Below are 12,992 nucleotides of genomic sequence, written 5' to 3' on the forward strand. Positions count from 1 at the left end.
AACAAGATTGGTCTATGCATGTCAAAGTTATGGTCCTGACAAAATCGGATGATGCTAACACGCACGGACGGATGCACACACACACATAACCCGGAAGTGGCAGCTATATCGAGCTCACCGCAAGCGCGTTCGACAAAAAAAATCACAACTGATTCATTTTGAATCCTGTACATTCTCGTATTCATGATGGTTACAATTTACAGGCGTGTTTTCTTAAGATATATTAAGAAGGTCAAATTTCGACAGAAAAATTTGTTAAGTTCATAGAGGTTTCCAAATCAGGGTTCTAGTTTAAAGGTGTTTCACTGTACCATGACAACTTAAAACCATGAAAATATCGGAAGATGTAAAAGAGTCCGTACTTAGCAGTAAGAATTTTCAGAGTGTGTTCTTTTTTTTACTATCTTTTCACAATAAATAGAGAGATCAACTGTATTTTGTACTACTTGAGGCATAATTAAAGCTCCTGAAAGTCATCTTTTGATTCGTTTTATTCCAATATACAGTTTTTTCCTTGATAAAATATATTGACCAGAATTTATAACTATTAAAGTCCAGTTTGCAACTTTTTGGTAGGTGATGTCACTTAATCAAAAACGTTGATTTGTTGATGTCACACAAGGGCATGTCTGGATTTTTTCAAGCGACTCTTAGTATCAAAATAACTGAATGGCGACTTTCTTGTGGAACGATTAATTTCAACATTTAACAGCATAATTATGATTAAGCGTAACACAAGATCCAAATGCTTAAGTGACAATGATCACAGAATAAACTATCTTTATATTCAGATCAGATTTAATGTACAATATTAATTTATGAATATCAAAATGTTTAAATACAAGTTACAAGAATGAATAATCAATAATCAATGAAGGAATATATCCCTGACCCTGCTAAATTTCTATTATAATAATGAACTTGTCCATCTTTCAATTTGGACAGTACCATTAACTGTTAATAGGAGTGCTGACCAAAAAGATACTGACTGAAGAGCAAACAGTGCAGATCATGATCAGACTGCATGGATGTGCAGACTGATCATGATCTGCACTGGCAGCAAAGACAGAATCAATCATGTCCAGCATGATAAGGGATATTCTTACATTTTATGATATAATTATAGCTCTGAAAAATGCAAATATGGTCCAGAATGATGTTCAAGGGACATAACCTTAGCAGAAATCCAACATGGATTAGTACTAGATTACTTCACTTGATGACCTAAAAAACCGAAAGGGGAATTACCTGTAAAAAATCCATATCTTTAAAAGAGAAACTGAAATTCAGAGAGCTGTGTAATAACTCAATAACTACAACTATGTAAGTATAATTAGCTGTTCATAAAATATAATTAAATAAATAAAAAATTAGCAGTTCAAGTTATATTCTTAATAACTAATAAATGCAATTATCTTGTTAAACTCTTTGAAAAATATCAGATAAAAATATTATTATGTTCTCATATAGATGTAAATAAGAACTGTTTAGTGCTTTCATTTAAAAGGTATCTTTCATACAGTCAAGGCAACAAAAAGATTTTTCAAAATCATGAGACAAGAATTTTAAAGTAGGTTACAAGTATAATACCATATGTACATGAAAAATGTATAAGTTGTATTTAGCAAGTGGTATATTAATTCATCTTTGGAGATGAATGTGATTAAAACAAAACATCCTTGTCTGCACTGCACCACATGACATCTGCAAATACAGGGGCGTCGGAAGGTGTTTGATATTGGGGCCGCGAGGGCGAGGGGAGGGGGGGGGTAGGTACGGGAGGGGGCATCCCCTCCCGTAAGGGGGATCTCCCCCTGAAATTTTTTTAAAACAGGATCATAAATGGCGAGTTCTGATGCATTTAAGGGTGCTGAATCGAATCTCGAGTCTCCAGTATTTTCTTACTATTTACATGACTATAAGCAAAATAAAGTTTAATAAACTCTTTTAATTAATAATGTATAACGCAATACAAAGAATGCATGTATGTTTTTTTTTTTTTTGTATTTAATGTATTGAACAATAATCATTCATGTTACATTCATTTCTTATTTTTGTTTGAAATATCATTTTTTGAGTAAAACCAATTTATGTAATTAATTCCTTACATCTTAGCGATGTGATAAATCTTAACACTTACCTCTTTTATTAAATAAAAACATAATAATTATTTTTCTGAATTTTATAAGCTTTGCGGCTGGGTATAGCTTAAACGTTATATTGACTAAAGACATGCCAGTTAAAAACATGCTGATTTGTTCATGCGTAATTAAGTCCAATCACGGACACGTGTGTAGGACTCCAATTAACACCCCCGATCGTGTCACCGTCACCACGGTAACACACTAATCTGGACAGCGTGTACAAAATATTGGGTCCGCGGACCTGCGACTCCAACTTATTAATTTACAAAAAATCGTTTTTGGGCAAATTATTGGGGCCGCGGTCGCGGCTCCTGCGGCCCCACTTCCGACGCCCCTGAAATATGGACATACTTATATTCTATAATTACTTGCAGAATGTTTCACACTCCCAACCACCAACAGAACCTGTCACTGAGACTGTCTGAGGTTCTTGATGACATTGGAGTTAATGAGGAAATGGTGCTCAAGAGAAGAAGGCCAGCCCTTGTGTGTGAAACTATGGAGACAATTACACGCAGGCCTATATCCAATCTGTCTATGAACATGTTTGGCAGCACTTCTGAGGGCACAACAACAGATGGACTTGATTCAGATACAGACTTTCTATGGTGTGTCCATGATTATAACCTGATACAAGACTATGCAGAATGGAAACCTGGCTTCTATAATCTACTGATGATCCAGGATAATACTACATCACCGGGTTACTGTCTTCTACAACAGATCTATGGTGGTGTACCTCTTCCTGTTACACATGTTCAAGACAAGAATTATGTTACAGATGCAAGTGGGAGAGTGTTGCTTAAGAATACTTTTTATAGAGATGCTGTGCCTGCAGATTCTGTACCACAGGGTCCTTCATGGGCTAAACAGGGAGAACCTGGAATAGCAGACAGGGACATTGTTCCTGCCTTCCATTGTAATTCATGGCCCTATCAAGCAAGACCCTGGTTAGAAAGACAAGGGATAGGAAGATGGCCCACTGCAGACATGAAGAGATTTGCAGTAAATAATGGATGTTTTGTTGTTCCTGTTGGAAGTAAAGTCAGCCAGAATCCAGAGTCTGAATGGAGAATTTCTACTTCACAAGCAGAGAGATGTTTAATGTTTAGTTTAAACATAACACAAATACGCTGTTATGTGTTGATGAAAATGATTCTTAAAACATTTCTTCATCATGCAGGTGAAGGTCACATTACAAGTTTTATGTGTAAAACAGTTCTGATATAGTTCAAGATATCTGCCCACATTTCATTATACCTGAAAACAATTTGATGGCAGGACAGTTTTCACCTGAAGTCAAAGCTCTGTTGCTAGAAAGAATGTTTCACTTAATACAAAGTGATGGACAAGCATTGCTTGGGGTTCAGATTGATGACCTTGGTCGAAGACTACAGATCAAACTGAACAGGTTATATCAGATACCAGAAAATATTCATTCTAAAAAGACAAACTGTCTCTTGATTTCAGGAGTATTATTACTAAACATAGCTAATGCAATCACTAGATGTAGTAGTTCAGCGTTATCAGAAACAAGTGAAAACAGTCCTGTAACAACTGTACAGAACCTGCTCAATGTATTAGAAAATTATAAGAGATGTTATAGAGAAGGAAGTAAGTTAGAACAGAGAGCATGCAGTCTTCTAACACCATTGTTCTGCTCAACATTGGGAACTATAATAGCCTCAATAAATATTCAGACAAACAACACCATAACTCCAGAAGCATTAGACTGGTTATCTGCAGGTCTGAATTCTGATGTTGCCTCCAGTAGACTGAAACTTGCATCTGTGTTCTACCGTGTGAGAAATTTGGGAAACACAGAATTCATTTTAAGACATATAGAAGGCCATTATGGCTTCAACACGTCTGAGCCTATATGTGGCTGCTATAATTTTGGAAAAAATCAAATTAGAAGAATGTTTGTAGAAGTGGCATATTATGAAAATGAAGAAGCAGTAAGAAGTGCCTGTGCTTTTTGTGTCAAATTTATCCCTGCTGAAATTCACTGTATTCCTCAGGAACTGCAATATGAAATGTTCCGATCAACTCAAGATGACCTGCTGCACAGAGATGAAAGAAAGGACTTCTGGATGGATTGGGCAGTGGTAGACTCTCTCCCTTACCTCTATTTCCTACAATACAAGACCTACAGACACTTTCAGAGACTTGATGATCAGCATCAAGCACTTGCTAATCTTGTAAGAACAATTGAAACTGAGGTCAACCTTGGTCACAGGGAAACAGCCCTGAATTTACTTGGACAGTGCATGGAACAGGAGAACAAGCCTAATAAAGCTTTACTCTGTTACATGATGTCACTGAATGTCAGAAAAAGAAATAATGCAGCAAGATTCCACATCTGCAGACTGTTAGCAAGATTACTGGGATAATGTATGTTGTCACTGAAGGTTTAAGAAAGAAATAACGCAGCAAGATTCCACATCTGCAGACTGTTAGCAAGATTACTGGGATAATGTATGTTGTCACTGAAGGTTTAAGAAAGAAATAACGCAGCAAGATTCCACATCTGCAGACTGTTAGCAAGATTACTGGGATAATGTATGTTGTCACTGAAGGTTTAAGAAAGAAATAACGCAGCAAGATTCCACATCTGCAGACTGTTAGCAAGATTACTGGGATAATGTATGTTGTCACTGAAGGTTTAAGAAAGAAATAACGCAGCAAGATTCCACATCTGCAGACTGTTAGCAAGATTACTGGGATAATGTATGTTGTCACTGAAGGTTTAAGAAAGAAATAACGCAGCAAGATTCCACATCTGCAGACTGTTAGCAAACTTGATGATATCATCAAGATGAAATGTATATCATGCAAAAAAGTTTCTTTAGTAAACAAAACCAAATCTGCATATAAACTTCTTAATTTCTTTATAAGATGCTTTCCATAAAGTATGCCATAGACTGTATAGAACCATTAATAGATCTGACAGAAGTCTGAAAGGTTTGCCTTGGGTCTGAACAAATCCTTGCTTAAGGTAATTCTGCATGTCTGCAGATAAACAGGAAGTGATGGTGTTCAATTCTTTATCACTTGTTTTATTCTGGATAAGTAAACTTATGATAAAAATACTGTTATTCAGAAGCAAATTCAATTAATATGTAAGTTTGTGGTGAGGAATGGCAAAATATTATATGAGCCGTGCCATGGGAAAACCAACATAGTGGGTATGCGACCAGCAAGGATCCAGACCAGCCTGCGCATCCGCACAGTCTGGTCAGGATCCATGCTGTTCGCTAACAGTTTCTCCAATTCCAATAGGCTTTAAAAGGGAACAGCATGGAGCCTGACCAGACTGCGCAGATGCGCAGGCTGGTCTGGATCCATGCTGGTCGCACACCCACTATGTTGGTTTTGTCATGGCACGGCTCATATGTATTATATTGTTCAGTTTAACATCATTTCCAAAACATAATTCAAGGACAACCTGTATTTTAGCATTCTTACTGAAGTATTTCCAGTCTGCCACATGTCCAATTTCTTTGACAATGATCAGTTTTCAATAAAATACAGTTTTCGCCATAATCGCGACCCAGCTAGTTGTGTATGCAAGAGAATTAAAATTCTTTTCTACGAAAGAAATTTATGACGTATCGGACAAATGATGTAAGAATGCTATGGCCATATGCAGAATTATACAAGGCGCACAAGGGAAACATAACCTGGATAATAGCTAAATACAATATCAGTCGATAGGTGATAGAAATCTTGACAGATGTCAAGCTAGAAGTAGGAGAATTTAGCTACACTTATTATATCAAACTTTTTGAAATATATACATGTATTTAAACAATGCTTGTGTTTGATTAACCTATCTGTTTTATTTTATTTTTTTATTTTGCTGTTTATACTGTCCTGATCTAATTGCTAATTTCGATCGGACCGTGAACCTATCTTCTCTATTTATTATTATTATTGTTATTATTATCAATCATTATTATTATTATCATCATTATTATTATTATCATTATTATTATCATTATTATTATATTTGACTTAAATAACTAGTATGAAATCCAGAGAGTAGTAACTGTTATAAAGTGTCAAATTTTCAGATACTTTCAAATATAAACAAGAGGGCCAAGATGGCCCTAGGTTGCTCACCTGAGAAACACACCATAACACATCGTAACAGTGTAAACATGTTTGACCTAGTAATTTCATGGAAATAAATATTTTGACCAATTATCATTAAAATTGGAGCAAAAATCTTGAGTATAAACAAGTATTGAAAAAAAAAAAAAAAAAAAAAAAAAAAAATAAACAAGTATTCTCTTTGGTTTGACCTAGTGACCTAGTTTTTGACCCCAGATGACCCATATTCGAACTTGACCTAGATTTCATCGCGGCTATCATTCTTACCAAATTTCATGAAGGTCAACTGAAAACTACAGCCTCTATTGCATACACAAGGTTTTTCTTTGATTTGACCTAGTGACCTAGTTTTTGACCCCAGACTACCCATATTCGAACTTGACCTAGATTTCATCAAGTCAACCAATCTGACCAAATTTTATGAAAATCCAGTGTAAAATGCAGTCCCTATTGCATACACAAGGTTTTTCCTTGATTTGACCTAGTGACCTAGTTTTTGAACCCAGATGACCCATATTCGAATTTTACCTAGATTTCATCAAGGCTATCATTCTGACAAAATTTCATGAAAATCAGTTGAAAAATACAGCCTCTATCGAATACACGATGTTTTTCTTTGATTTAACCTAGTGACCTACTTTTTGAACCTAGATGACCCATATTCCAATTCTATCAAGATTTCATCAAGGCAATCATTCTGACTTAATTTCATGAAGATCAACTGAAAAATACAACCTCTATCGCATACACAAGGGTTTTCTTTGATTTGACCTAGTGACCTACTTTTTGACCTCAGATGACCCATTTTCAAACTCGGCCTAGATTTCATCAAGGTTATCATTCAGACTTAATTTCAAGAAGATCAATTGAAAAATACAGCCTCTATCACATACACAAGGTTTTCCTTTGATATGACCTAATGACCTACGTTTTGATCCCAGATGACCCATATTCGAACCTGACCTAGAATTCATCAAGGCATTCATTCTGACCAAAATTCATGAAGATTAATTGAAAAATACAGCCTCTATCACATACACAAGGTTTTTCTTTGATTTGACCCCAGATGACCCATTTTCAAACTCGGCCTAGATTTGATCAAGGTAATCATTCTGACCAAAATTCATGAAGACTAATTGAAAAATACAGCCTCTATCGCATACACAAGGTTTTTCTTTGATTTGACCTAGTGACCTAGTTTTTGACCCCAGATGACCCATTTTCAAATTCGGCCTAGATTTCATCAAGGTAATCATTCTGACCAAAATTCATTAAGACTAATTGAAAAATACAGCCTCTATCGCATACACAAGGTTTTTCTTTGTTTTGACCTAGTGACCTAGTTTTTGACCCCAGATGACCCATTTTCGAAATCGGCCTAGATTTCATCAAGGTTATCATTCTGACTAAAATTCATGAAGACTAATTGAAAAATACAGCCTTTATCGCATACACAAGCTAAATGATGACAGACGACAGACAGACGCCGGACATCGAGCGATCACAAAAACTCACCTAAGCATTGCTCAGGTGAGCTAAAAAAGCAGAAAATCATGAAAATGTTGAAAAATCGCTGGCAGTTTCAGCAACAGTGGGTGTGTTCAAAACAATTTTTCACAAAAACAAAACTGGTGACCCATTGTTTTTATTTGTTCATTGTTTTCAGCACAAATTTTCCTATCATATATTTGAATTTGAAAAAATTCTATAATGAAAGAAAAAAAACTATAGGAATTCTCTTTAAGCAGTCCAAAATACTTCATTTGCTGTCTTTCAAGCTTTTAATGCTTGCGGTAGGACTAAGGTGTCACTCCAGATATTATTTCAAACCTGGACAGGCACCTAGGTAGATCCATCCACCTTCCACAAGCCAGATGATGGCTTCCTCACTTGCTGCCCTTAGCAGGGACTTGAAACCACAGAGATTGAGAGGCTAGTATTTGAAGTTAATGACCTATACCACTCAACTATGGAGACACCATATTTTCATGCCATATACTTTCACAAGTACTTACCAGGGTATAGTCATACAGTCCATGACTTGTCAGCTTCATATTAAGTTTCCTCTCAGAGTAAGTTCTGGCATCCCTGTTGAACTGTTTACTTCCAGTCCAACCAACCAATGCGTAGTAATACTGACTGTAAATAAATATAGATCTAAAATATAGTTTTAAGGACAACAATGAATATGAATAAAAATTAACTTTTCTTCATCTTAAATCTGAATATGTGACATTGTAAAAGAAATGTTATGAAAAACAAGAACTGAAGAGGTGACAGCAATGCTTGAATATTCAACAGCCTTGACACTAAAGAAAGTTATTTCAATGAGGTCAAGAAAGGGGCATAATAATGTAAACATGCGAAACAGAATTATGGAACTTGTATCATGTTGTTAGTTCATCAAAGTGGACAAACGTGTGAAGTTTCAATCCATTCCTATTATTGGGTACTGAGATACCAGCTTACATACAAAAACTTAATAAATCAATTGCAGAGTAGAAGAAGGGGTATAATTTTGTAAACATGCCAAAATGAGTTATGGAATCTAAGCACTGCATGTCAGATTGTCACAGTGAACAAGTGTGTGAAGTTTCAATCCATTCCAATATGTGGTTATTAAGATATCATACAACAAGAGTGCCAGAATGTCACAATATACGCCCGTCACAGCAATTTTTTTTACACTAGCACCTGTATTTGCAGATGTAATTTTAATTTTGTGGTTGTTTAGTAATCATTGTAATTCTTTTGTTTTTCTAAGTCCACAAAAAAACTCCTTACCAGGTAGAGATACCTTAAAATACACCTAAAATTAGAAAGTAACAACTATGTTGTACCACAGAAAAGTGGTCTTGGTTTTTCCCTACGGTCAATTATAAAAAAGTTACAATATAAGTTATTTATAGTAACAACTAAGGGAAGTTAACCTTTAAAAAAAAAAATTTCCAAAAAAAAAAAAAATTTCCAAAAAAAAAAATTGTAAGTCCACACAAAAATCCTTACCAGGTAGAGACTGGTCAAAGTACACCTCAAAATTGGATGTAACATGCATGTTGTACTACAGAAAAATGGTCTCGATTTTTCCCTACGTATAGTAATGAAAAAGTTACAATATAAGCTATTTATAGTAACAACAAAGGGAAGTAATTCTAAAGAAGGGAACTGCGCATGACACTTCATCTCATGATGGTGAATAATTGTGCCAAGTCACATCAAAATCCCTCTATGCATGAAGAAGAAATGCTTCGGACAGTCATTCTTGTATCTGACCTTTGGCCTCTACGTGTGACCTTGACCTTAGACCTAGGGACCTGGTTCTTGCGCATGACACTCCGTCTTGTGGTGGTGAACATTTGTGCCAAGTTATATCAAAATCCCTCCATGCATGAAGAAGAAATGCTCCGGACAAAGTTTTCATTCTTGTATCCTTTGACCTCTAAGTGTGACCTTGACCTTAGACCTAATGACCTGGTTCTTGCGCATGACACTCCGCCTCATGATGATGAACAATTGTGCCAACTTTCATCAAAATCCCTCTATGCATGAAGAAGATATGCTCCGGACAAAGTTTTCATTCTTGTATCCTTTGACCTCTAAGTTTGACCTTGACCTTAGACCTAGGGACCTGGTTCTTGCGCATGACACTCCGTCTCATGATGATAAACAATTGTGCCAACTTTCATCAAAATCCCTCTATGCATGAAGAAGATATGCTCCGGACAAAGTCATACTTGAATTTGACCTTTGACCTCTAAGTGTGACCTTGACCTTAAACCAAGGGACCTGGTTCTTACGCATGACACTCCGTCTCATGATGGTGAACAACTGTGCCAAGTTTCATCAAAATCCCTCCATGCATGTAGAAGATATGCTCCGGACAAGGTCTGTGGACGCCGCCCGCCCACCCGCCCGCCCATCCGCCCGCCAGGGGCGTTCCCATAATACGTCCCGTTTTTCAAACGGACGTATAAAAACCAAATTGGGACAAAAATGCGGTCACAGAAGAATAAGCGGGTGCAATCGCTCTGCCTATTCTTCAAATAGTCGAGCAAAACACATAGATTAGTACTGTTGTCAATTTTTATGTCAAACCAACTTAATCTAGGGCACACAGCGACATTCCAGCACTAATGGTGGAAGAAAGACATCTTGGGCCTTTCACATTATTATTTAAGGCCTGGGTAGTACCTAGTACAGACTTTCTGCAAGCTGGATGGATAGTTTAATCCCTCATGTGAAGGAATTCTATAACCCAAGCAAAGTTTCAGACTCACAGTGGTAAGAGATGTGATTCAAAAAGTCAGTGTATTGTTGATTAACCCTTATCAGACTGGACACGATTAATTCTGCCTATGCGACCAGTGTAGATCATGCTCAGCCTGCACATCTGTGCAGTCTGATCATGATCTGCACTTCGCCATTCAATCAGTATCTTTTGGTAAGCACCCCTTTTAACAATTAATGGTACTATCCACAATGAAAGATGGAATAGTTCATTATAGAAATTTAGCAGGGTAAGGGTCAATAGTAATGTAGCAGTGTGTTAGTTGCTGTACCACTTTGCTGGCTAGAACCATATTGATGTCAAAACCATAGAGTGCAAATTCTCCACCCCATCTCCCCAACAAGCAATAGATTGGGAAACTATATTGAAGAGTTTATCAACTAGAAAATGAGTATAAACTGAACTATTAATATACTGAAATATGCTTTGCAAAAACTCATGAAATATTCTAAAGATTATCTCTCTCTCAAATACCTGTAAGGAGCCATGATTAAGTCCACTCTCCTTGCAATCCAGTCCCTCTCCTCAGCAGCAAGTTCAACTGGAGGTTTATCACTTGGTCCAGTGCCTTTAATATGTCCTGATTTTAGTTCAGAGACATCAACACTTCCTTCTAGAGAGTCCACAACCTCATTTTTAACTTCTAGAGTATCATCATCTTCGACTGCTACAACATTAGGTTCTTTGTTTCCACTTGCAACATTTCTTGAATAAATTACTTCAGTAGAACTGGCCCCTATCTTTTCTACTTCCTTATTATTCATGCCTACATTTTCATTCAGTGATATATCGGTTCCATTACTAGTATTTCCATAGTCACCAAATGGCTGTAAACCTGGCGTAAGAATGTCATTATTTATTTCACTTTCAACACAACTGTTTCTTACTTTTTTGGGAACCTTAATAACACCAATCCATTTTTCAAAATGGTCTAGTTGACCTCTTGTGCTAAGTTTTGTGTTTCTGGCTAATACATCATCAGTATATGTGCTACGTTCAAGCCGCCCACACAGAACAGTGTCCGAAGATTCTAGACTGTGCAGTAACCTAGGCAGTGCTCCAATTATCTTGCCTTCTGTTGGGTGTGTTATCAATATATCCACATCATGTCCACTGGTCTTACCTCTGAAAAATACACATACACTGGAGTGAAACTGGATTGACCATGATGATGCACATATACAAACCTGTCAACTATCAGTGTACGTATGAGCCGCGCCATGAGAAAACCAACGTAGTGGGTTTGCGACCAGCATGGATCCAGACCAGCCTGCGCATCCGCGCAGTCTGGTCAGGAACCATGCTGTTCGCTTTCAAAGCATATTGCAATTAGAGAAACCATTAGCGAACAGCATGGATGTGCAGGCTGGTCTGGATCCATGCTGGTCACAAAGCCATTATGTTGGTTTTCCCATGGCACGTCTCATATAATGTTTTAGATGTACTGGTTCCTCAAAGAATTTGAAAACAATGTTTTTTATTTTGTTGGGATTTTGTTGTGCCAAACAGACACAATTTAAGTTTTACAAGGTCCTTCCAGTTATAGTTGTGTAACAAAGCAGATCCATCCAGCCAGCAGCCAGCATGCTCTCTCTCCTAAATTCTGGTAAACATACACTCTGATGACCTAAAACTGACTTGGTCAAAATTTTTGGTTTTGTGTTCTGTTAGCTTGCCAAACTTTACATCACTAGTGTTTATAATTGCTGAAGTAGATAGTTTGCTGTCAAAACTTTAATCAGACAGTTAAATAAAAACAATTATCAACTTCATCATTTTCGTTTTTTTATTTACAAATGTAGATTAAATTTAATGGATGAAATTGTGTGAAATATTCCTGCACAAACTCTGCTAAATATATGACAGATTGCACCATTTGAGGTAAACTTGACAAAACATTTTCTTTCTAGACATGCCCAAGGACCCCCTAGTAGTTAAAGAGGAGTAGTCTGAACAAACTTTTGTGACAGATGGACAGACAGACTGATGAATAAGACAAAATAATTACATCTCCCCAGACATATTTGTTCAATCTGCCAAAACTAGGGATGGGAACGAATATTCGAATATTCGAAAATCGGTTGAATATTCAAATATGAAAATCAAATTCAAATATTTGTAAATTATTGTTTGTTTTCAAAATAAGTATCATTGATTTTGGGCAACATGAGCATGCTAATTCTACAGAATAAAACCATGTCATGTTTGTTTATCTCGTATCAAAAGATGTCCAATTAACAAGAAAATAGCAATGCATAATTGGCAGGGGCCATCGTTACGGATCGTTACGGATTAACAGTTTGCAACAGGCATCAATGTGTCAGATGCATGTCAAAAGATGTCCAATTAACAAGAAAATTGCAATGCATAATTACCTGGGGTCATCGCTACAGATTAACAGTTTGTATTAGGCGTAAATGTGATATCTTTTTATCTTTTGTTCA

The 12,992-nt window shown here is 36.5% G+C and overlaps 2 protein-coding genes across 2 annotated transcripts in view; one reads left to right on the forward strand and one right to left on the reverse strand.

The window, feature by feature from the left end:
- The window catches only part of LOC128551693 (DNA nucleotidylexotransferase-like), a 35,974-nt gene that overhangs the window by 12,273 nt on the left and 10,709 nt on the right, over positions 1–12,992 (reverse strand). The window contains exons 9-10 of the mRNA XM_053532604.1: positions 11,023–11,673; positions 8,276–8,399 (exon numbers count right to left, since the gene is read on the reverse strand). Coding sequence (XP_053388579.1) covers positions 8,276–8,399; positions 11,023–11,673 — 775 coding nt within the window. The remainder of the gene's footprint in view (positions 1–8,275; positions 8,400–11,022; positions 11,674–12,992) is intronic.
- Positions 1,227–6,432, forward strand: LOC128551694 (uncharacterized). Its single transcript, XM_053532606.1, has 2 exons — positions 1,227–1,323; positions 2,519–6,432. The coding sequence occupies exon 2, from the start codon at positions 3,419–3,421 to the stop codon at positions 4,535–4,537; it is 1,119 nt and encodes a 372-aa protein (XP_053388581.1). The 5' UTR covers positions 1,227–1,323; positions 2,519–3,418; the 3' UTR covers positions 4,538–6,432.

The sequence above is a fragment of the Mercenaria mercenaria genome, unplaced genomic scaffold, assembly GCF_021730395.1.
Source record: "Mercenaria mercenaria strain notata unplaced genomic scaffold, MADL_Memer_1 contig_1561, whole genome shotgun sequence".
In the NCBI taxonomy this organism is placed as follows: Eukaryota; Metazoa; Mollusca; class Bivalvia; order Venerida; family Veneridae; genus Mercenaria; species Mercenaria mercenaria.

Bases quoted from the DNA above. Each gene is read 5' to 3' on its own strand.
- LOC128551694 (XM_053532606.1), top strand. From the start codon at position 3,419: ATGGCAGGACAGTTTTCACCTGAAGTCAAAGCTCTGTTGCTAGAAAGA.